This window comes from Dryobates pubescens, chromosome 15 (genome assembly GCF_014839835.1).
Source record: "Dryobates pubescens isolate bDryPub1 chromosome 15, bDryPub1.pri, whole genome shotgun sequence".
In the NCBI taxonomy this organism is placed as follows: Eukaryota; Metazoa; Chordata; class Aves; order Piciformes; family Picidae; genus Dryobates; species Dryobates pubescens.
In genome coordinates this window covers 9,248,988-9,274,059 of record NC_071626.1, presented here as the reverse complement: position 1 = coordinate 9,274,059, position 25,072 = coordinate 9,248,988, and the positions used below count along the sequence as shown (strand labels likewise).

The window sequence follows — 25,072 nt, the reverse complement described above, 5'->3', positions numbered from 1 at the left end:
GCCCAGGGAAGTGGTGGAGTCACCATCCCTGGAGGTGTTCAAGGGGGGATTGGATGTGGCACTTGGTGCTGTGGTTTAGTCATGAGGTCTGTGGTGATGGGTTGGACTTGATGATCTTTGAGGTCTCTTCCAACCTTGGTGATTCTGTGATTATAATCTCATTTTCTTTCCACAAATGTTACCTCTCATCTCCAGCTTCTAGTCCAATGTGGGGAAAGGTCTCAAGCAGCCTTGCCTCTTTCTTAGCTACATTAATGTGCTTGGTAAAAGGGACAGACTATAATTCCCATGCACCTGCATTTAGCTAGGCTTGCTTCACATTCCCTTGATGGGTGTGAGTAGCAGGTGAAGAATTCAGATTTAGCTAGGGCTCCTTTCTAAAAATAGGGAATCAATTTCAGTTCAAACTTCTCAGCCTGTAGGAAAGGAAAACGATTTTGCTTGGGCACATAATGAGCTTGGATAATCAGTTTTCCTGCTCAAGGGCAATGAATTTAAGGGTCTTAAAGAAAAGGAATTTTGCTAAAGGGATAAAATGACAACTTCATATAAACACTGGTAGGCTTGTTTACTAAAATCAGCAACAAAACCTCAGAGTTTCTTGGTAATGTAGCCCATTTTCGTGTTTCGCCCAGAGCTGATTGAGTCCATTGTCCATCTGCAAGGAGATGTTGCTCTTAAACTCTCCTACTGTTTACAAGTCCAGTGGTTCCACTTCTGACACTAGGTCACTGCCCTTGGCAGCTTCAGTCTGTCACAACAGACCTTGGTTCTGTCTGCAGTCTCACACTGTCATAGAATCATAGAATCAATAAGGTTGGAAAAAACCTCAGAGATCTTCAAATCCAACCTGTCACCCTACACCTCATGACTAACTAAACCATGGCTCCAAGTGCCACGTCCAGTCCCTTCTTGAACACCTCCAGGGACGGTGACTCCACCACCTCCCCGGGCAGCAGTGTTTTACATTGTGGTGGTTTTAGGCTATGCCTTTAAAAATTGTTCACAGCTCTTGAACAGAAAGTGGCAGAATGTAAATAAATCACTATTGGGTGTAAGCAGGAAAATAACGATAGTTGTAAACAACCCACTGGAGAGTTACCTACCCCAAGAGTTTGGTAAATAATTTCTCTCTCTCCTTGCTTCATCTGGCTGGGAGATACTAACTGGCTTTACTGACCTTGGCTGCATCGCTTTTGTTGTGACTGGTATTAACCTCTCTGTCTCTCTCTTGTCCCTTTTGTGTACAAGAGCGGTAAGGGCGGGCAGGGAGGGAGAAGCTATTAGCAGCTCCCCTGGTCTTTGACCTTGTGCTTTGACCTTTGTCCTTGTGCTGTTTATCGATTGTAAATACCTGCAAATGTTTGTAAATGCTGTATATTTTGTACATATTCATTGCACTCCATTGTAGACTGTAGTTTTGCTTGTAAACACAGCTTTCATTTGCTTCCAACTGAGCTGGTCTGGCGAATTTAATGTTGTTGTTGTTGGTGGTGGTGGTGGTAATTTTCAACCCACCACACAGATCTTCAGAGAAGAGTCAGTGGCAAACAAAATCCAAAGAGAACTCTGAGGGACATAGCATCTGGGGTTTTTTATTCTGTTCTGGTTTGGTTTTTTACTTTCTTGCTCCATGGCTGCTTTGCTCTAACACTATCAAGGGGGAACATCACAGATAACTCCTAAACTTTAAAACACCATTCTCTCTTGATGGATATCTATTTTAAATACCTTTAAACTTAAGACACAATTGCATTTCAACTCCAGTGCCCAAGAGTGAAATCCAGTGAAGTCAATTCACTCTCTCCCTCTTTGTTGTGAGCTTGTGAGCCACTTCAAGCAGCCCTGGATTTCTTTTTTATCCATTTATAGGCAGGATCAGCACTAAGTACTCTGCTCTTTCAGGAATATTTGGCTTACTTCAGGATAGCTGCACCTCTGAATTTAGAGTTTATTTCACTGAAAGCTTTACAGCATAAAGACTTTAATAGCAGGTTGAAGACTCCAACAAGAGTTCTTGCAGAGGCTATCTCCTATTCTTACAGTTGTCACTATTTCTTTACTAAGCCATCCAAACTTTGCAGTGGAGATACTAAAGGTTGGAATCATTCAGGAGACCATGAGATAGGCAGAAGTCAGAGGGTTAAATTGATTGGCTGAAATGACAAAGAATAATAATAAAAAAGACTGGCTGGAGAAGATGAAACCTTTATTAAACTGATATCCTGCAAAGTGATCTGTGCCTCAGCTGCAGGGATGCATAAGCCTAAAGTGGGAAATAACCATTGCTGCAAGAGAAACTAGAAGGTATGAGGAGAGTGATGCAGAAGCTTGGATGCAAACAGCCTTTTCATTTGAAATGCACATTTCAAGTGCATTAGCAGTTTATAGATGGCTGAAACAATTCTTAAACAGTTGTTTTGGCGACTGGTTTAGCTAAAACAGGGAAGAACTGCTCCCCCACCACCTTCCCCCACGTTCTGCCCTCCCCATCAATAAAAACGTTGGCTCAGAGCTGCCACCCAATGATCAGACCTTGTAAAGCCACTGAAATACCGACTACTGACGGTGCAAATGCTCAGTTCAGTGAGGCAATATAGCAAAGGCCAGCTAATGGTTCACTGGGTAAAAAAAGGCAGTAAGAGATAATTTCTCCCTCTACTCCATTTCCACTCTTCTTCCCCAACATCTGTATACTTCCATCACTCAGTGCCTTGCCTGCAACAAGGTCCTTTGCTTAGAAAATTTTATTTGTCAACCTGTTAAGTTCACTTTTTGCTTCTGTATTGATTTTTTTCCTGGTTTCTCAAGTTGAATCAGTTCAGAGAGAGGGCAGGGAAGTGTCTGCACCAGCACAAAACAGGCAAGAAGGAATGAACTGCTGAGAGCAGAGAAATGGGTAGAAGAGGGATTGCAGCTGCAGTGAGAACTTATTTTAGGCCTGTTCTTGACTAACTGCAACTGACATGCTACTTGGAGATCCAGAAGCTGGCTTTAGATAGGCATGTTTGGGTACCCAAAGTATTCCAGTCAACACAGAGTGCCACACAGGGTAATGCTCCTTGGCAAGGTTCTGGCTAAAAGAGTCTGTTCAGCTCTCAGAGCCTTCAGGTATTGATTGCTGCCAGTAGCTGTGTGGTCTCACTGAAAGCTATCTCAGTTATCTCTGCAGCTTTCAGTGTGTCACCCATCAGCCCCTGGCTGAGCTGTAATGTTTGGCAAGACACAGAAGACAAAGGAAGACTGGCAGCACCAAAGAGCTGCCACCCATTTGCATTGCATTACACAATGCCAGCAATTTTGTACTATTTAACTACACATAAAACTAATAATAATAATAATAATAAATATATTATTTATATATTTTAGAGTTCTATTATTAATGTATAATTATAAACACATTTTCATTTCTAACAAGTGTAGAAAGTGACTTGGACTTCACTGCAGGGAGCAAACAACACAGTTTGTGACAGAGCACAGTGGTGCACCAAGACCTTTCAGTCTGATTCCCTTCTGATCACAAACCACTCATGGGTAACAAAGGTCATTAGCTCCAAGCTGTACCATAGTCCTGCAGTCTGCCTGCCCTAATGTCTACTTCTAATGTCTGTTTTTAATAGCTCTTAGAAACAGATCTGTAAATCTATGTCCCAATTCAGCCCACATATTATGTTCTGTGTATTAGCTAACTGTGCCCTGAACTGCCTGCTTCCAGTATGCCAAATAATGTTACAGGATCACAGAATGGTAAGGGTTGGATGTAGATTTCTGTTCAGTTTCCTGTTTTGTGGATTAGGACCTGCAGTGGTCTCAGAGGACAGCTTCCACATAGGCATCTGGTGCCAATCATAGAATGTTGTGCCCAGGTTATCATTTGGTGTTCTTCTGGCAAGTGCCTGAATTCACCTTGGAAGCATCAAAGAGGAGCTGGTTCCTTGGTGGGTGTGTCTAGCTGCTATGTACATACAGCTCTGAAGCTTCTCTGTGTGGAAGTTTTAATCTTCAGGACAGGGAGAAGTAAGCAGCACTCAAGTTCTTGGGCAAACATGGTTCATTCCCAGGGCATCAGCTCTGTACTTCTCTCTGGACTGCTTTGGCAGCCGTCGAAGCATTATGAATCTCCTGGCAAACATGAGTTTGCACTCACACACTCACACACACCCCTGGCATCTCCCTCTCACAACACTTGCAGGTTCTACTTCACTATATATGCTGAGACAATGAATTTCTACACAGTCTCCTCTCACCACCACATCCCTCTGCAAGGGTGCACTCCTCACACTCTAATCAGGACCACCTTACCAGTGACCAGCAAAGTGATTTTCTTGGTATTTGCATTCAGGTTTATTTTGCATTGCTCTCCCCAGAGACACCCCAATGGAGAGGTGGAAAGAGCACTAGCAACAAACCTGCTGTCGACAACTAGCAAACAATGGCTTTGTGCTTTCTATGGAGGTTTATTAGATAGCTGAGGAAAAAGATTCCCTGCTGAATGCACTCCAATTCTCAACCTTCCTCTTCTAAGGCTTGTCTGTTTTCTTCCCAAGTTTGTCCTTCAGTGCCTTCTGCACATTAAGATTTGCAGCATTTTTCTTATGCCATTTTCCTGTAAAGAGGGCAAATCACAGCTCAGTTACAGCCTCCCTTCTACTGCTGCTATCCCTCAAGGATTCTTCTAGCTGCAGAGCTCCTCTCTTGAGAAAATGCCAATTTCTGCTCCCTCACACCTTTGCACAAGCCCATCCATTGTCTTTGGCAGGAGCAACACTCATCTCAGGAATTCTGCAAAGTAATTTTCCTGGCAGAAGCCATACCTAGCTCATCAGTCCTCCTTCCATGCCAATCCTTGGGATCCCTGGTTGCCTTCTGAATTACATCAGGTGTGTAGGAATCTTTCATAAGGCTTCGGCTCTGCAGTGGGCCACCTGCAAGCAACAGCAAATAAGGAGCTGTATGTAGAAATCACCTTGCTGCAGTCCTGGAATTGAGCAGGGGAGCAACACCAGCAGTTTCAAGAGCTCAAGAAAAGGCATATGTTGACTGCAGTACATCAGGTGCGTGGCTAAGAGCTGAGTAACAGCTTCATCATCACCCAGGAGGGACCTTTTGCGTGCCAACTTATCTGCTTTTCATCCTCAAGGATGAGATATGCATAGAAGCTGCTGCAAGTTATTATCTGTATTTGTATCCCAGTGCCCCTTTAATCAAGTGCCCACTTGCCTCCTGTTGAAGTCCCTCTTTCATGTAACTCCCTATTCAGCAGCACAGCTCCACATAAAGCACCATCTTACCACTCCAGGCCTTCCTGAAACACAATACTTAACAAACAGCTCCCAGCTGTGCTTTCTCTTTTTATCCCCTCTTGACTTCTAGCCATTCGAGGGGGCTTTATTTTAATCTCACCCTGTACCCTTCACCTTCCCTTTTATTGTATCCTTTCTTTGATAATAATGATTCTGAGCTCCTTGGGGAAAGATGTCCTGTGTGCCTGCACAAGCCCAGGACAATGCAGTCTTCAATACCCAGCAGGGTCTTGTCATGGAATGTACTGTACAAGGAAAAGGATCCTGTCTCATGCTGGAATCAGAGACAAATATTTCAGAGTTTCTTGGGTATGATGGTAATGATAATGGAATGAATGCTCAGCTTCCAGTATTTGTTTAGATGGAGGGATCCCTGGGGACCTTGGAAACAGATCTGGGGGGAAGACATTTCAAAGCCCCATATCTCTCAAAATCTTGAAGAGTGGAGGTGACCTGGGACTGGAGATAACAGATGACACTGAGTTGCAAATAGTGTCTATTTGGACAGCTCTGACCATGGAGGACAGGGGTCATGTTACACCTTTGGGAAAAAAAGCTAAAAAAGAAAGGGGGGGGGAGTGAGAGAGAAAATAAAGGAACAGAATACATAAAAAGTGAGGCTCTAGCTTTTGCCTCCTCAAGCACCACAGTCTGGAAAAGCAGTGACTGTGAATAGAAGAGGGAACAGTGTGGGTTACCTGCAGTCAGATCTCTGCCCAAAGCAGTATGGCGGCCCTGAGCCCAAGCAATGTGTAGATGGAAGCAGCTTCGAGGTCAGGCATAAGCATTTGTGTCTCCTCACCTTGGAAGATATTTGACCTCAGGTTAAACCCAAGCTCGTTGTAATCATTAAGCAATGCAGCGTTTGAGGAGGTCTTTAGTATTTCAGTACTGTCAGTGAGTCCCTTCTGTCCTGTGGTCACTGCTGCCTTGCACAGAGCTCGCTGCTCCTGAAAATACAAACATCAAGGAGCCGCTGTCAGTGCATGTTCCTGAAGTGCAGCAAAGTCCTGGCATCTCCACCCCTGCACAGGTTTGTGAGCTCTGGCTACTCCCTGGGACCTGGGGCTGTCCGTCACTCTCCCTCAGTGGCTTCTGAAGGAACTGTAATTGCATGGGACAGCTCAGACTGGTCCAAAGGTGGAGAATTAGAAAGGGGTGATGACACTGGGCCCTGGACTGTGTTCTGGTCTCACATTGTTTCGCCTTGCCTGTTGAGACTGCCTGGCTACAGAAACCTTACAGATTAAAGGGTGATGGAAAACCAAGTTTATAAAAGACACAGGAAAGGCTGTCTGTGGAATGTGTCACTGTCCTGGAGTGTGAAGCCCAAATCCATCCTTCTACATATCTCCTAGAAACTGCTAATATCCCACCCACACAGCCCTCTGCTATGCCATAAAACCACCCTTCAACCTGCCACAAAGGATACATGAAACAGCTTTCTCCAATACCTCTCCAGCACTGGTGGGGTCACCTGCTCTGGCAAATTGATATCTGCTGTTAGCACAGATCACTCACAGAGCTATAGCCATGAAGGGAGGGAGGGAATGATGTAGGGAGGGAGGGAATGATGTAGGGAGGGAGGGAATGATGTAGGGAGGGAGGGAATGATGTAGGGAGGGAGGGAATGATGTAGGGAGGGAGGGAATGATGTAGAGAGGGAGGGAATGGAGGGACAGCTCCTCTGCCATCTTGTTTACCTGAAATACTGTTGGCCAGCACAGAGTCACTTTGTGCCCCATCAGGTGTAGGGGAAGTTGGAACATCTAGCACCCTCTTGGAAGAGAAACAAAGGCTGTGTCAGACCCAGGGATGGGAAGGAAGGGAACAGTAGGCCTGCTCATCTTTAGATAGATTATTCTCACACAAATGTATTCTGCACATTCCCAGATCAAGAGCTGTCCTTTGCCTGCCTACATGGTCCTACAACTCATGATCCTCTTAGGTTAAAAAAACAAAACCAAAGAAATCCTGCAGGATTTCACATTAGCAGTTGACAGGGAACAGCCTGCCTAGGGCATGGTCAACCTGAATGCTGATCTGCAGGTTTTCAAAGGTAGTGGTGCAGACACAAGCCAAAATGGGAAAAACCTCAGTGAAAAAGCAATTTTTTTTACTTTGGAGCACCTAGAGATGTCAGACTTGTCAGGTGCTGTACAGCAGTTTGAAGTAAAGCCAGAAAAATCGGGGAGGAGGTGATAAATGTAATGCCTGTGCAGTGCTGGCTATGCAGAGGAAGAGAAACAGGCTGGACACTGAGTTTCTTCCTCAGTTCTGGCACAGACTAACCCCTGCTCTGCTTTGCTAGTCCTGCTGATGTGATTGATCCATCAATCACAAGGTTCCAGCCTTTGCAAACTGCCTCCTGCAAGAGGAGGCAGCCCTTCAGAGGGAATGTCAGCGCAACCCTCAGTCATGTCCTGCTGATAGTCTTTGTCCTTCATCTCAGCAGGGCCCTACAGGCTTAGGCCCTGTGAAACCCATCAGGGGTTACAACTGAATGCAAGGCCCATGGTGGTGAATCTGGTCATCGAGAGCCTGCACTAGCAGCAGAACACATGGGATATAGATGAGGCAGGGATGTATGCTTGCATTTGTCCAATTAGCTTGTGACAGAGCACAGTCACAGCAATCTGGTGTGGAGTAACAGCAACCTGGTGAAGTTCCCACTGACTGGTAAAGGGGAAACAGGACACTCAGTTTCAAAACAGGAAAAAGCAGACCCTGGAAACTACAGGTCAGTTGGTCTCATCCCTGTGCCCACCAAGATCATGGGAGAGATCCTCCAGGAAACTCTGCTGAGGCACATGAAAAATGAAGAGGTGATTGGTAGGAGGCAAAATGTCTTCACCAAGAGCAAACTGTACCTGACAAATCTGGTGACCTTCTATGACAGGGTAACAGCATTGATGGACAAGGGGAGAGCAACTGATGATGTTTACCTGGATGGACTCGTGCAAAGTTTTTGTCACTGTCCCCCACCACATCCTGCTCTCTAAATTGAAATGGTTATGATAGGTGGACTTCTTGGAAGATCAGGAATTGGCTTGATGATTGCATTCAAAGAATGACAGTCAATGGCTTGATGTCTTAGTGGAGACAAGTGGCAAGTGACGTTCTGGAGGGGTCACTACTGGGACCAGTGCTGGCTGACATTTTTGTTCACAGTATGGAGAGTGTGACTGAGTGCACCCTCAGCAAGTTTGCTGACAGCACTAAGCTGTGTGATACAGTCAACATGCTGGAGAGAAGGGCTGCCATCCAAGGGACCTTGACAGGCTTGAGAGGTAGGCCAGTGCCAACCTCCTGAAGTTAACAAAGCCAAGTGCAAGGTCTGGCACAATCTGCTTCTTTTCTGTATTGCTTTGCAGTCTTTTTAAAGAGCAGCCAAACACACACATGATCAAAGTGCAGGATTCTTTGCTGCTAAATAAACTGCTGTTAACTCCCACCTCCTACCTAAACCAACAACATGCCTGGTTCTTATGATTACTATCTCCAGTGGAAAGAACTTTCCAGCCTGACAATGCAAAAATTCCTTATTCCTTCCAAAGAAGCTGAATGTCTGTGTAATGATGCAATGTGCTCCTTTCCCAAACTCCATTCATTGAGAACTTCCATTTTCCTAGCTCCTCCTGGGCAACATGACACTAAAGCCTGCAACTGTTCCTACCTCCTAGTTTGTAACTGTGTATGATGTTAATAATTACTGCTCATTTTACTTCTGAGCTGGAAGGTCCAAAGTCAAAGCACCAGGCTCGGACTGCTACATTGTGATGCCAAGAAGGAGTTTAAGGCCATTTGACCATACTCCTGGATAACAAAAGCCAAAGAAGGATGTCTCTTTGCTATGCCAGCTCTGTGAGTGACAACAGACAACATATCACAAAAGACCTATGCTGATCAAAAAGCTAAAAATGATTATCTGTCAGGACGAATGAGAAAACAACAGAAGATGTTTAGCATAGCCTTACACTGCCAATAAGCAGCCATGGAGCTGTTTCTCCCAGGCAGAAAATTAATGTCCTCAGACAGGTGGAGGAATTGGCCACTCTCATCAGCCACCAGATGTGAGAAAAAAATGGTCTCATGTGCCTTCTGTGTCTGGCCAAGTTTCCAAAACAGGAGACTTAAAAAAAAGTAATCCAAGAGGCAAAGCCTCTTCTGCAACTGCTTCCCCCTCACCTGGTCCATGATCCCTGATGTGGTGCCACAGTGATTTGTACAAGCAGGCAGGTCCTGCTGAAGTCCAGGTATAAAAGTGGGATGAAGGCTGAAGCGAAAAAGATAGCTGCAAGGGAACAACTCTTCCTCTATCTACAAGCTGTGGTCTCCATGGTAACAAGAAGCATGGCAGAGATCACAGTGATCCCTGGTAACTGACAAAACAAAAAGGAGAAGAGTAGAAGGTTCGTGCCTCATGAAAAACCTGTGCCCAGAAGTTCCCATTACAGGCACAGGATTTCTTGGAGACTCTTGTAACACAGACATGGTAACCACCACTAAGATTGTATTCAGCAGAACTGGATCTTCTAGCATTTCCAATTGCTGCATGTGAGCTCACTGACCTCTATCAGAGAGGAAGGTAAAAGTGTCCCCATTTTTAAGATTAGAAAAGGGAAGGTGGTGGGCTGGCAGAAGGCTAACAACTTGACATTGTGTCAGTGACAGAACTACAACTTGATCCTCCTGTGTCCAGCACCCAGCACTGCATTTCAGCCCCAGACTTGTAATTCATTCTGCTCCACCATGGACCTGAGCTCTCACCAGGCCTCTGAAGTTTCTGCAAGTCTCCAAGGAAGTCTGCAACTTTCCTTCATGTTGCAAAGCTGCTTTTCCCACCCACTACAAGCAGATCACAGGCAACAGAGAAGAATCAGAAATATCCAGATAAATCACCTTAGATTTTATTCATTGTAGGAAGATCAAAGATGGATAGAAATCTACTCCTCAATCTGAGAAAAGCAGGCAACATATACATTTATCTTGGTGCTGTTTGATTTTCCCCCACCTCCCTTTCCCTGTACCCTGGGCTGGAGACAGCTGCTAGATCTCATTGCCCATGAAGCAGCTTTTCCTCTAGGCTTTGCCACGCTTCAGCTCGGAGACCTTGTAGCGAGCTGGGGCACGGTGGAACCACTCTGACCAGGAGCCGTCGTACACAGCCACGTCGCGCTTGCCGCACAGGTAGGCTGCCAGGGCGATGTGGCAGGCGGTGACGCCTTTGCGGCACGTGGCAGTCAGCGGCTTGGAGAGGTCCACCTGCTTCTCACGGAAGATTTCCTGGATCTCCTCAATACTCTTCTCGTGGCCAGCTTCTGTTAGGAAGGACTGGAAGGGTATGTTCACGGCCCCAGGGATGTGACCGGACTCCAGCCCTGCCAGGGTGCACAAGACAAGGAGAACAGGAAGAGGGAGACGTTAACGCAGGGATGGATGAAGTCAAAGCTCCCAGAACGTTTAGCAAACTATTTCCCACTCAAAAGCAATGAGAAGGAGGAACTCAAAGCCCTAGACATGGTAAGAATCAAATAATCACCAAAGAAAAGATTCTAACAAAGGCATTAAGGGGATCTGTGTAAAGAGGAATGCAGCAGTGCATTTCTGACCTTCCCCAGCTACGCCAGCAGCGTGCAGCGACACAGCTTTCAGAAAGCAGTTAAGTGTGGCATTTGTAAAAGCAGTGATCTGTTCACAGTTTATTCCTGTGTCACCTTAAAATCCTATTTCAGAAAAGTTAAGCAACCTTAGAGTCAGCCCCAGCACTGCTGAGGCAGCTATCCCAGGGCAGTGGGGTCAGAGAAGTGAGAATTTGGACTTTTCATCCACTCCACAGATGAGACCGGCACGCGTTCTATTTTTCTACTGCAAAAGCTCAAAGTTGCATCTCCAGAGCAAGGTCTTTAGTGAGAAGCAGATGTAAAAATATGATGGGCAAGATTTTCATCATGCCCTTGAAATTCAAACTCTGTCCCTGCAGGCTTAATCAAAGTCCATTACATTCAGTGGAACCTTTTCCAGCGACTTCGAGAGGCTTTGGAGCAAGGCTCATTGGAGCAGGAACCATTACATATTGCTTTGAAAATGTATTTCAGGGAATGGTTCCTTGCTAGGTTTGAACTTCTAAGACAGCCCTGGGAAAAATCACATAAATATTAATCTCTTTCTCTGACAGCTTTTCACTTACCAGCAGGGTAACTCATCTCAGGCAAAGAGGCAGAGATTACCATCAGAGATTGTGGCAGGGAACCTTTGTCACAGTAACTGAGGTATATCTAGTGAGAGCCTGACATCACACATCACATCCCTGCAGTTTTCATCACTCATGCAGAGTGATGCCATGATGTGATGAGGTATGTCATAAGGGGTTTGGCAGGGTATTGAGGAGGGCATTTTTGCTCTGCTGACAAAAAGTGAGAGCCTAAAGATAAACCAAAGCTGCCCTGAGTCAGCTTCACAAGATCTCTCCCGGTTCCAGATGTACCCTCTTTGTCTCTTGATTCATCCTCTCTGAGTGCCTTACAAATCTGGTGCTGCTGTCTACTAGTCACCCTGTGCATCCTGCAGAAGCATTTAGCATTTCAGAGAGAAGTTGGGAGAAAAACTGCTGACTTCTGGAGGGGCTAACATTGGAAAAAAGAAAGAAAGAAAGAAAGAAAAGACACTATTTTGAACTGGTACTTTCATCATGGTTTTTTCCCAGTTCCAGAAAACAACACTTCATCACTTCAGTACAAAGAAATGCAAAACCCCCTCATTAATATTGTGTCTGTATGACAGAGGAGAAATGAAAAGAACTATAAAATGAGTGTGAGAAAACCTTGTTTGCAGCTCTCAGACTACAGAGCTTCTTACTGGAGTTTCATGCCTGGGTTAAGCTACTGTTTTCCCAAGGAAATAGTCCTGACCCTTCTGCAAGGCTCTGTTGCAGCAGAGGTGATGGTCCAATACAGACAAGTGTGAGATCTGAGGAACAATGCTCCCACACCATCCTAGGGCATTAGGAAGTATACTGAGGTTAAGAAATCCCCAGAGGCTGCACAGAAAGGGCTACTCTCAGTTCTCTGGTTCCTAGGCCCTGTGGTCACAACCACTTTTCTAGACTGTTCACACATCTTAAGGGAGGGGTAGGAACCTACCTATTGGAGACTTCCAAGACACACACGTGCCACCCTTACACAACTCTTCAGTTCAGAGCTGAGCGGATCTGAATAGAACACAGTCTCATTTTAGAGCATCTTCTATGTTGATTTTTAGGGAGAGTTTTTTTGCTCCACAGATTGAGAAGTCTGTTGGGAATCAGAGACCAGTGCTTTCACTCTGGGAGTGAAAGGTGGGAAATTCCATACTCAGGCATGCAGGTGTTCAGCTGAAAGAGAGAGCTGACACTGCACAGCCACAATGCCTTGGACTGCCTAAGGAGGCTCAGGGGAGACCTCATTGCTCTCTACAACTACCTGATGGGTGGTTGGAGCCAGGAGGGGGTTGGTCTCTTCTCCCAGGCAACCAGCACCAGAACAAGAGGACACAGTCTCAAGGTGCACCAGGGGAAGTTTAGACTCCAGGTGAGGAGAAAGTTCTTCACAGAGAGAGCTGTTAGCCATTGGAATGGGCTGCCCAGGGAGGTGGTGGAGTCACCATCCCTGGAGGTGTTCAAGAGGGGACTAGATGTGGCACTTGGTGCCATGGTCTAGTAGTCATGAGGTGTTGGGTGACAGGTTGGACTTGATGATCTTTGAGGTCTTTTCCAGCCTTATTGATTCTAAGAATCCTGAGTGGTCAAGTAAGTTTTATCAGTTTTCTCTGCTAGGACAAGAGCAGAAAAAGAGAGGACTGAAAGGCAAAGCTGGACACAGCTGGGATCTGATCGGGGGAGAGGACACATCTGCTCCTGCTTCACATCACACAAAGCATACTCCATGTCAGATTCATGCAGTTGCCCTTAGAAACTCTGTGAACAAACCCTAAGGCTTACAGAGCCTGGCTCCCAGCTGCTGCAGTGGTCACTTTATGGGATCTCTCTCATAAAAGCACATCCATTTCAGAGCCAGTTTGGATTCTTGCCATTAAACTCCCTGCTGAGGCACCTCCTTGCTCATGTGAACACTGGAAATGAATATTCCTCCTAAGTTCATCACAGTCAGTCCATACATTATTTATCCTTGAGCTAACATTGCCCTGTGGCTGAAATGGCTTTTCTGTCTTCCTGCTACAGATCAAATATATTGATGGTGAGCACTCTACCCTCCCAACAGCCTCATGCCCTAGCCTGTAACCATTCAGAGATTGTTAGATAAACCTTTCACTTCCTCAGACACCCTAGAAACAGTTCTAGGTGACCAGCAGCCTTCTAGATAAGAAGTGGCACTTCCTAGCATTTGAATTAGTGGACAGAGGAGGTTTATAATTGCTGCTGTCAAGGTAAAATTGCATCTGAGGTTCTTGTACCTGACTAATGTGATCCTCCCCTTATTATTATCTACCACTGAAGCCAATGTACTTCACTTTATGGATTCAGATACCAGTGAAACATTTGCTTTAGAAGACCTTTTACTAATATCCTGCTTAATATCACACTGTTTCTGTGGACTCAGTACATAAAGCCTAAGGGCTGTTATTTAAGGATACTACTCTAGATAAGTTTATAATATATAACTCTAGACAGGACAATGAACTCTATTACAGAAATATTTGAAGTCATTTGAAGTCCCTTCCAACCCTAACAATTCCATGATCCAGTGATTCTAGGATACTGGAGGAACCATCAATTCTCTTCCTAACTGACCGGGGGGCCACCAGGCCCCCCGGCCTTTGTTGTCACCACCACCATCACCCAGTGTGCACCATGGGCACTCACCAGTGATGAGAGGAGGATCCCTCAGCCCAGATGGGCTCAGCTTAGGGCTTCTGCCTTTCCTGGGGGGGATTAAATAGGGGAGTGGGTGGGGAGGGCCAAGTGGCCACACCTGGGGTGGGAGGAGACTCCAATAGAGCCCAGGTGCTCTGGGATTTGAGGGGAAAAGGGTGGAAATGGGGCAGGTGATGGACATTAAGGTGTCAGGTAATGACAGGACTAGGGGAATGGCAGAAAAAATAGAAATGGGTAGATTCAGACTAGATGTTAGGAAGAAATTCTTCACCATGAGGTTGGTTACACACTGGAACAGGTTGCCCAAGGAGGTGGTAGAAGCCTCATCCCTGGAGGTTTTTAAGGCCAGGCTGGATGTGGCTCTGAGCAACTTGATCTAGTGTGATCTAGTGTGAGGTGTCCCTGCCCAAGGCAGGGCAGTTAGAACTGGATGATCCTTGAGGTCCCTTCCAACCCCAACAATTCTATGATTCTAAAACAATTTTGCAGTTTAGGCTGGATGTTAGGAAGAAATTCTTCACAGAAAGAGTGATTGGCCATTGGAATGTGTTGCCCAGGGAGGTGGTGGAGTCACCACCCCTGAAGTGTTTAAAAAGAGACTGGATGAGGCACTTGGTGCCATGGTTTAGTTGATTAGATGGTGTTGGGTGATAGGTTGGACTTGATGATCTCAAAGGTCTTTTCCAACCTGGTTAATTCTGGGATAATTCTGGGATAATTCATCCTTCTCCTCTTCTCTTCCTTCCAAATGTGTCTCTTCAGCTTGTAAGAGGAACACAAGCAAGTAACATTTAGACTATTATGCATTCAGCTTTGCTCTCCGTAGCATTGTACTTTGTCACTTCTATCACTGCAGGTGGTACCTCACATAACACTTCCCCAAGTGAGCATTTAAACCTTCCCATGACTGTACCAGCAGTGCATTTCAGCAGCAATGCTCTATTTTCAGTGCCTGGAGGATTCAGAAAAATATGAAACAAGACATAGAAGCATAAGGATGGACCATGCCTGCAACTTCCAGCCCCACAGATCTGCTTTCAGCACAAGTTATTCTTACCTCCCTTTCAGTCAGCTCTTTTGGGAATCTAACAGTACTTGTGCTAGTTGCCCTTTTCTCTCCTTGAACTCATAATTGCCCCTCTAATAGTATGTCCAAAGCATTAATGAAGTCCAAATGGAACAAGCCCACCTCACAGGTGCTTCCAGTGATTGGAAGGGTAACAAGGCTGGTGAGAGGCTTTGAGCACAAGCCCTATGAGGAGAGGCTGAGGGAGCTGGGATTGTTTAGCCTGGAGAAGAGGCTCAGGGGTGACCTCATTGCCCTCTACAACTACCTGAAGGGTGGTTGTAGCCAGGAAGGGGTTAGTCTCTTCTCCCAGGCAACCAGCACCAGAACAAGAGGACACAGTCTCAAGCTGCAACAGGGGAAGTTTAGGCTCAAGGTGAGGAGAAAGTTCTTCACTGAGAGAGTCATTTGTCATTGGAATGTGCTGCCCAGGGAGGTGGTGGAGTCACCATCCCTGGAGGTGTTCAAGAGGGGACCGGATGTGGCACTTGGTGCCATGGTCTAGTCATGAGGTTTGTGGTGACAGGTTGGACTCGAAGATCCTCGAGGTCTCTTCCACCCTTGGTGATACTGTGAAAAGCTCAGGCATACTTTCCAGGCACACATGAAAAACAGGAACCAATTCTTTCATCTGGCAAATCAATTCTGCTGGCAAGGACAGAGAGCCCTTAGCTACAGTGTAAGTTTACCAATGTATTTTACTCCATTCTATCTTTAGTTCAAACAATTTTTCTTGAAGAATTTTCTGAAAGCCTTCCAGTCTGCCCAGTCTGATCAACAGCCACCTAGGTTGTGCTGTGTCTCCCATCCTAGAAGCAAGCACAAACTTTTGCTAGCGTTCCTGTTCAACAGAACCCTACTCTTGATTAAATTCATTCTATCCTTGCCTCATCAAGTTGCAATGTCATGACTTATTTTTGACACATATTTGGGACTGATACTGTCTGCCTCACAGATTGGAGCACACACATGGACACCTTCTGGTTATACTCCCTCTGTAGAAATGATCATTTCCACTTCTCTATTTTTCTTGCTACCACTCTCCCTACTCTACAGACTTATCCTCAGGAGAAAAAAACAGCAGCACAGATTCAGGGTAATTGTGAGGCTGCACACAAATAATCTTTCATCTGGAACCCCTGCTAACTGCATAGCAACCCTATTTACTCCTTCTCTCCTTGTTCTCTTCTTATTCACTGTGCTCCAGCAGTTTTTGTTATTTGTTTTAATTCCTTTTGCCAAGTCTCACTCAGCTTGGCTCCTGGCAATCCTCCCCCACAATCTGTAACCTGTAATATGTTACCTTCCTTACTATTTAATCCCCTTTTCCACATCTGTTAAAATTCTCTGCTTAAGTATTTTCTTTTTTGTTGTTGTTGGCTATTTATCTAAGACTACAGCCCCTTCTCCCTAGCCTTTCCCTCTGTGATGAAAGCTCTAGGTGCAATTTCTTAGTGTCAAGAAGATAAAAGATGTGCCCTGCCCACATTTTAACTCCCCATGGTCCTGGAATTGGCTAGCTGCAGATGGCTGTTCCTTTCCAAATGGAACAGCTTTCCTCCTCTGTTGCCTCCTTTTTAATCTCTCTCTTCCATTCAAATGGTATGATCACCATTAGTGACCTCATCCAACCTACTGTGAATTCACTGGAAGGAACACTCTGAGCTTGGTCCTACCCAGCTCCCTGGGAGTCCCCAGTTAGCCCAGTGTCAAAATACTCTTGTGTGTGTGCAGCCAGAAGAGTCAACTCTAAGAACTAGCAGGGCCATCGTGCCAATTCTGGCAGCTGATGCTTGTCAGCCTCAGCACATGAACAGACAGCTTTTGACTGTATGGGTTGAAGCAGACTTTGATAAAGCCTCTCATTCTCCATGTTGTGCCTGGAGTATCATTTCATGGTCAAAGCAGAGCCAGTCCATTCATAGCTGCAAATTACAGTTGGAGGAGAGCAAGAACAAGCAGCAACATTTCATTCTCACTCCCACTGCCCACTCAGTATGAGCAAAAGCCTTATGTTTGGGGCAGGGAAGACTGGAAGCTGGGAAAACAGGCAAAGAGCTGTGTATGTGCTACTCAAAGGCTGAAAATGAATGGACTTTGAAGTTTGGTTTTTAGGATGATGAATTTCTTGTCTGGCAACTTTCTCCTCCTTTCTGAGGTGTCTGAAAAATCCAGACATTCACTACTTGTCTGTATTTGTTCAGCTATGATTCTTCCTGCTCAGTTTTCAGTGCTCAGTACTCAGAGAAGGGCCAGCACTGGTAATCATCTAATTAACATCTGCCTCTGGATTGTCTCAGTTCAGGCTGGTACCACAGACCTGCACTTTACAGCACCCCAGTATGGAAAGGACCTGGTTGGGCCACTGCTGAATCACAGCTAGTGAGCAGGCCTGAGCTGCTAGCTCCTCCAGAAATGACGAGCTGATGCTGCACACCATGGAGGAACATCCAAGCTTCTTCATCCAAAGCAATACCCTGCATTTAAGACCAATGAGATCTGGCATATAGAAAAATTGCCCATTTTTCTCCCACCCTGGCAACCTAGGTAAATCTCTCCCAGCAACTCAAAATTAGCCATGCTTATCTTAAATGCTGCAGAGTCCTAAAACTCAGCAAGGCAGCTGCTGCACAAAAATAAAACAGGGACAACTAATTCTTACCACAAGGAATTGAAAAACTAAAGAGGCAAAAGAGTCAGCTGAAATTAGCCTCTTCTAGAGATGGAGTTCATGGAACTGGAGAGATTAATTGACTTAATTAGGAAGTCAAGAGCTGAGGCAATAATTAAACTGAAATCACCTGAGAAAGCAGAAGGTTCCTTAACCTCAAGACCATTCTTCTTCTCTAAATTGCAGGCAATGTTTCTCCTCCCTGATTGGCTGGCCCCTGTAATTAATCAGCATTGATTTCAAATTGCTCTTTGAGGTGTAAGCACTGCCTTTCACCCACTGCTGGCTGTGCTGCAGCTACTGGCTAGCCTGGTTCAGAAGGCTGTCAAGCTCATGTGGAACAAGCAGCTGCAGCTGGAGTGCTTACACTGCTGGATCTGCTGTGAGAAGCAAAACTGGACCACCACAAATAAACTGTTCCATGCTGACTCATTTCAAAGGGGAAAAAAAATAATCTGTTTTCAAGATGCTGACAGGGGCTGCAGTATTTGTCACCTGGTGACAACTCTCACTTTGGGAAAGAGAATGAGAAATACACCCGACTCCCAGGGATGAGCATTTTATTCATGTCTTGAGGTTAAAATTCAACCTTCACTTTGGTGTGCTGCAGTAGATGAAGAAACAAAGTGGTTAAGCCTAGCTCTCCCTCCCTCTGCAACAGTCTCTTCTGTCACTTCCACAACCTCTCCCACCTTCTGCACAGGTCAGGTGTGCTTGGAGGGGCTCACTGCAGGCACTTATGTGAACCATGTGTACAGAGGCATTTACAGCCAAAGGCTCCTGAGGTCTGGATGCTGAAATTTAATTTCAGGACAGCATCACACTCCACAGTGGTGCTGTGCTGCAGGACACACATAAGCAGTCAGTCACAACAGAATGACAACTGGCAGCAGAGGTAGCAGTGCAGCACTGCCTCAGGGCAGCAGAAGCCTGCTGCACACATGCTCCTGCAGCACACCTGCTCCTGCAGCGTGTAGCTCAACTCGGACCCAAACAACTGTTGCCCAGCCGTTCTGTGCTTTGCTTTCGAAACTCTGCATTTCTTTTAAAACCATTTCTGTGATTCCCTTTTGGAGAGGTTATTCTAGGATATGCCAAGGCTTAGATTACACTGTAAGGGCATCCTACACCAACCAACTTGAATTTCATGCCAGGCACACTGCCGAACCAGCTGTCCCCACGGCGCAGGACCTCTCCCGCCCCTGCTGCTTGCGTGTCTGGTGTTTGATTGAGGTAATAAAATCGATTTTTTGTTTCTGTTACATCCAAAAGAGACAGGCTGACAGCCCATACATTTGGGAAGGGTCTGGGGCTTTTCTTACTTAAGCTTGTTAGATTTAATGGCGGAGAGCAAAAGGACAAAGATCAGCTTAAGCAAGTTCTCTATTTGCTGGAAATCAGAAGAAGGAGGAAAATGTCTCTTGGGTTACTGCATTGACTAAAGCCTGGGCTTCTGCTGGTGCATTCATTAGGGTGAGAAGTGCCTGTATGAATACTGAGAGTTTGTGTGTGTCTGCTAGCATTAGATAGGACCCTGAACAACCCCCTGGGAGCACTCACCTCCTATGTTTGCATTCTGTCTGATTAACTTCTGCAGGGTGTGGGATGGGGAATCCTGGTGCAAACTGACTGCAGATCTTTACTGGTATTTCTTCCTGCAGCTTTACAACCAACTACAGGAAAAGCATTCCGTGAGGGCACTTAGGATCCCAATGATCAACTATGGATCCCTTAAGGTAAATCCGAGTTAGGCTGCTGCACGCCTGTGCATTAGGAAAACCTGTTTGCTGGCTGGGACGAGCTGTTAGGCCCAGGCCAGTACTGACACTCATCCCACTGTGGTGCAGGGGGCAGGCGCTGCTCCCAACTCGTTACCTTGGTCCAGCTCAGTACCCCGGAACCGGCCCTCGGGGCGGGAATCCACCACCTGGAACTTCAGGGACCCCACATTCTGTATCATCTCCTCAAAGGTCTTCAGCAAGGCCCTGTTCAGCCTGGCTTTAAACACAGCCGGGGTGGGCTGGCTGACCTCCGCCGTGACGGGGTGGCCCTCCTTCACCCAGTTCTTGAAGCCGCCGTTCAGCACAGACACCTCCTTGTGCCCAAAGGCCCTGAACATCCACCAGGCGCGGGGGGCGTAGAAGGTCCCCAGCGCATCCCCGTCGTACACCACCACGTGGGTGTCATTGCTGACCCCCAGGCGCCCCACGTAATCAGCGAAGTGGGACTCGCTGGGCAGCATGAAGTCATAGGGGGAGGACTGGTCCCGGCACTCCTCGATGTCGAAGAAGGATGCCCCGGGGATGTGCCTCTCCTTGAACTCCTGCCGCGCGTTTCGCTCCTGCGGGGGGTACCAGGAGGCATCCAGTATCCGCAGGCTCGCCCCCACTCGCCCGGCCCGCACGGCCTCCGAGAGCCATTTGGCCGTCACCAGCGGCCGGCTCAGCACCTGCGACGCCATCTCAGAGGTCCGAGGCCGAAAGGGGGCGCCGCCGGTGGGGACACACACACGAAATGGCGGCGGCCGGGGGGGGAAGACGCGGCCCGGGGGGCGCGGCCGGAGGAGGCGGTGCGAGAGCGGGCGGCACAGCCCGGGTCCGGCCCGCTGGGAGGGCTCCGGCTCCCGCCCCCCCAGAGGCGGCCATGGCTGGCAGGGACCGAGGGCGGGTGCTGCTCCTCTGAGGCCCAGCAAGGAGGTACGGGGCGGTGTGGTGGGCCGGCCGGCCCCGCTCCTTCCCGCGCTGCAGAGCGGGGGAAGCCTCGGCCCCGCACCGCCGAGCTGGGGGTGTCCGGGGCGGAAGGGGTCTCAGCGTCGGCGGGGGTCCAGCCCGGGGGGCGCCACGCCCCCGGTAAGGCCTCGGCTTCGAGGCGGTGAGAGCAGTGGGACAGAGCCCCTGTCGTAGTTGCCTCATCGCGGGGCACTGGGTCCTCTCCGTTCAGGTCCCTGTGGCAGCCCTCCTCCTCCCCGTTTGAACGCTGTCAGGACTGACAGGTGTTTGCTGGAGGTGGAGAAGCCAGGTGTGCTTGGGGAGCCTGGGTGCAGGGCAGGACTGTTGCCATAGCTGTCCCACTCGGGGCAGGATCTGGGCTGAACTGGACTGGAGCGTTTCAGCCTCCTTACTCGGAGGCTTAGCCAGCAGCTCGGTACAGATAAAGGATTTCGATCCCCAAATACATCTCTTTCCATTTGTAAGGCTGGTCTCCAGTTTGTGACTTTCTTCCTTTTGCAGTCAGGTGGCTTCAGGCACACCCCAGGAATCGGGTAACCTCGGCCAGGACTCTGGAGCAATGTCGCAACAACTCCTCTACCGTGCTCTGGTGTCTGCAAAATGGCTTTCAGAAGCCATCAAGTCCAAGCAAGCTGGTCTGGCCTTGAGAGTCGTGGATGCATCCTGGTATCTGCCAAAAATGAAGCGTGACCCAAAGCGGGAATTCGAGGAGCGCCATATCCCTGGCGCAGTTTTCTTTGACATCGACCAGTGCAGCGATCGCACTTCACCTTACGATCACATGCTGCCCAAGGCTGATGACTTTGCTGAGTATGTGGGGAAGCTGGGTGTGGGCAATGATTCCCACGTTGTGGTGTATGATGGCAGCGACCAAGGTCTCTTCTCTGCGCCCCGGGTGTGGTGGATGTTCCGGGCCTTTGGACATGAAGCTGTCTCCCTTCTGGATGGTGGCCTGAAGAACTGGCAGAGAGAGGGGCATGCTGTGAGCTCTGGGAAAAGCCAGGTAGCTCCTGCTGAGTTCCATGCCTCCTTGGACAAGTCCCTGGTGAAAACGTATGAGGACGTCATAGAGAACTTGGATTCCCGCCGCTTCCAACTCGTGGATGCACGTGCTGCAGGACGGTTCCGGGGAGTGGAGCCAGAGCCACGAGATGGTAATGTGCCTAGTGACACTCACTGGCATGATAAAAAGGGACTTCATTTAAGGTGCCCATCACTTTGAGTGCCTTAGAGGTAGTGAAGAGGAATATGTTGTCTGTTATGGGATGGGACTTGGAGCAGTGTATCCACCTGTCCTCGTCTCCTTTGATGAGCAAGGGATGCTCTTTGACAATTCAGGAGTGGAGAAACTGCATGTTGGTTTTTTGTTGTTTTTTCCTCCTCAGGGGCTGGGGTGAGGAATGTAGCTTTCATGCACCTCAAAGATATTCCTTGGTTTCTTCATGTGTTTTCCCCTCAGAAACATCTTTGGAGGTGCTTACATCAATGCCTTGTCAGAATGGGTTGCTCTGATGTAGGGAAGATCCAGAAGGAGCTAGGAGGAAGGGTAGAACTTTACAGGATTGCATCCATGTGGTAGCCTGAAGGTTAGAGCTATCTAGTGAAGCAAAGTTTCATGAAAAAGAACCCATTTGTTTAGCAAAATACACAAAACACTATTCCATCCAGTGGAACAGACAATGCATTTTAAGATGGGTTTGTCCCAGGGAGTGGGGGTTAATTCTTATCCTTATTGCTCCCCAGGAATTGAGCCTGGTCACGTCCCCGGGTCGACGAACATCCCCTTCACTGATTTCCTCACAGAGTCTGGCTTAGAGAAGACCCCTGAGCAGATCCGCAGTCTGTTCCAGGAGAAGAAGGTGGACCTCTTAAAGCCGGTGGTGGCCACGTGTGGCTCTGGAGTCACTGCCTGCCACGTGGCTCTGGGGGCCTACCTCTGTGGCAAAGCAGACGTTGCTGTGTACGATGGGGCCTGGGTGGAATGGTACATGCGGGCACAGCCTGAAAATGTCATTTCTGAGGGCAAGGGGAAGTCGGTGTAGTGAGTTGCTTTGTGCTTTGTCTCCCAGCTGTGCAAATAATTTGCCTTGAAACAGGATTTGGAAAAGATGGCTTTAGCATTCTTGGTTAAGTGCCTGGAGGTGAAAGTATTGGGTGACACGTGTGGGGACATGGTGCTTTGCCATTTCCCTCTTACACTACTGTTGCTGCTTAGGAGCATAAAGATGACCTGGGCAGATAGTTGTAGGTGACCCTGCCAAAACAGGTGGGGTGAACCAGATATCCCCCCAGGATCACTTCAAGCCTCAGCCTTTCTGTGCTTCTGTGTCCACTGTATCAGGTGGAAAAGAGAGGATGCTGGTGGTAGCATGGGGAAGTAACTGAGTCAAGCTAAGGTCATGAATCAGGAAATTCCACCGTGTTCACTCACAGGATGATCAAATTTGTATAACTGTGCCTCATGATCCTGCTCTCTGCATCTGTCCTGGAAGTCATCCATGCACTTTATGGCCATTTTGAGTGCAGACTTTGGGGAAAGATATAGCTGTGAAAGGAGCAAATATGGCTTCCAGGTTGGCACTTAGGTTAGAGAGTTTGGATTACTTCTTGTGCTCAGATTCTTAACTGCAATGTGTATTTAGCCAGTTTTGTACTCCCATGGTCCAATATTCCCCTTGTAAAAAAAAGAAAATATTCTGGGATTGGGTCAATAAATGTGTTCCAAGGTCCTTCTGCTGAATGGAACTTATGTGAGTTTTACTTGGGTGATATCTTTTCAGGAGCTCTACTTTCATGGGATCATTTTGTCTTGATTAAAATGAGATGGTTCCTTCTCTCCGTGAGTAGAACTACTTTTCTTACCCTCAACAAGCTCTTTGTTCCAGGACAGACAGTGGCATGTCTCTCTCTTGGGACTTTTCACCATCTTCCTCCTTTCAGTCCTTGTGCATTTGCTTTTTGGCCTGAAACTCCACGTTTGTCAGTTACAGCTCTGTTTTCAAAGATTGGATGGCAGCTCACATGGTGAGAATTGGACTGCATGGATGTTTCCATTTCCATGAGACCTACCATGTAACTCTAAAACACTTCTACAGTGTTGTCTAGATTGGGGTCTTATAGCAGGATCTGGCTTGTGACATCTTTTCAGTTCAGGATTTCTTCCTTCTCCTGCCACTAGCCAACCTGAGGCAGGTTGTGGCAGGTCATTAAGGTTTAATGCCCTGTGTGGGGCTGACTTTGTGACTATGTGGCCAGGCCAACCTATGGACAAACAGTGCTGTGCCTCCTCTGCTTTTCCAGGAAAGTTTAGTTACTAGAGAAAACCAACATACTCTTTCAAGGCTTTGTTAATAATTTGCACAGGATGAAAGGGGATGGCTCTTGATTTTGTCCTTCCAGAACAGTTGGCAATACTACTGAAGCACTGTGTTTCCTTTTTTCCCATTGACCCCAGCAGTCCCTGTTCAGTGGGCATCTCTCTGCTTCCTTTTGAGACTGAGCTGCTTTTCTCTGCCCAGTGTGTTGCAGAGAGGTGTCTGCAACAGGCCATCCATCCACCTGGAGATCACAAATAAGGTGAAAGATTTACCTCTACCCTGTGGTTCAGACCTAGCAGGGCCCTTCCTCCTTCCTGGTAAGTGTGCCAAGGTTGTCTGTGCTCAACTACCTTTCTCCTGGCTGGGTTTTGAGCCACAAAAATCTCAGCAGCTCTTCTGTTTCCCAGCTTTTGGCAAATATTTTACCAGATGCTTGTTTTTGCCTTGATTTTCCCCACAGCAGAGAAACTGAGAAGTTCCTCCCCACAAGGAGATAGTTAGTGTTTCTGGGGTATGCCCTGTTACATCACACAGCAACAATCTGTCCAAGAATGTCTTCTGATGCTCTCCCTCCTTTTAGCTGAGATTTGTTCTCACACTGCTGGCAAAGCACTGGGAATGTTGTGGGGACTGAGACAATGTTTTCAGAGCCTGGAGACTGCAAAAGCCTATTTTGAGCCACAACAGATGCTACTGGACATATGGAATAGCTGAGGGGACTTGCACCAGGACTAAAAATGTTGTGCAGATCTTTATGTCCCTGACTCGGTGGGTGGGTCTCCCGTGGGAACTGGAAGCTGGGGAGAAGTGAGTATGAATGAAAATCACTAATGTTCATAACTCTGCCATGGAAAATCTGCCACAGGGAAAGGGGAATAGCATATCTTGGCTGGAATAGGGATGGTGGTGGCCAAAAAGTAGCCTGAATGCAGTTCTGATGTAGGAAGAGGGTCTCATTGACCTGTGGCTCACTTGAGCCTGGAGCTTTTACAGGTCTCTATGTAAATTTGAGAGTCCCAGGCTGGCATGTAAAGTCTGTATTGGTTTATTGATGTATTTTACTGTCTGCAGTACTCCTGAAGCAGTTTTGGGCTCCATGAAAACAATCTAGACA

The 25,072-nt window shown here is 47.2% G+C and overlaps 2 protein-coding genes across 3 annotated transcripts; one reads left to right on the top strand and one right to left on the bottom strand.

The window, feature by feature from the left end:
- Positions 1–10,314: 10,314 nt before the first annotated feature.
- Positions 10,315–20,422, bottom strand: LOC104302113 (thiosulfate sulfurtransferase). The gene is made up of 2 exons (XM_009902588.2): positions 19,788–20,422; positions 10,315–10,684 (listed from the first exon to the last, which is right to left on the bottom strand). Exons 1-2 carry the CDS (start codon positions 20,371–20,373, stop codon positions 10,386–10,388), a joined length of 885 nt encoding a protein of 294 aa, XP_009900890.2. The 5' UTR covers positions 20,374–20,422; the 3' UTR covers positions 10,315–10,385.
- Positions 19,100–23,435, top strand: MPST (mercaptopyruvate sulfurtransferase). 2 transcript variants are annotated; one of them, XM_054167632.1, is made up of 3 exons: positions 19,100–19,648; positions 21,143–21,795; positions 22,385–23,435. In XM_054167632.1, the coding sequence occupies exons 1-3, from the start codon at positions 19,635–19,637 to the stop codon at positions 22,681–22,683; spliced, it is 966 nt and encodes a 321-aa protein (XP_054023607.1). In that variant the 5' UTR covers positions 19,100–19,634; the 3' UTR covers positions 22,684–23,435. The 2 variants fall into 2 exon arrangements, with proteins under 2 accessions (XP_054023607.1, XP_054023608.1); XM_054167633.1 differs by lacking the exon at positions 19,100–19,648 and adding an exon at positions 20,479–20,608.
- Positions 23,436–25,072: the final 1,637 nt, after the last annotated feature.

What these genes read in the sequence shown, in the direction of transcription:
- MPST (XM_054167632.1), top strand. An exon ending in GGAGCCAGAGCCACGAGATG is followed by an intron (nt 21,796 to 22,384) that starts GTAATGTGCCTA and finishes ATTGCTCCCCAG; the next exon opens with GAATTGAGCCTGGTCACGTC.
- LOC104302113 (XM_009902588.2), bottom strand. Translation starts at nt 20,373, where the DNA reads ATGGCGTCGCAGGTGCTGAGCCGGCCGCTGGTGACGGCCAAATGGCTC. An exon ending in GGGTACTGAGCTGGACCAAG is followed by an intron (nt 10,685 to 19,787) that starts GTAACGAGTTGG and finishes GCACCCTGGCAG; the next exon opens with GGCTGGAGTCCGGTCACATC.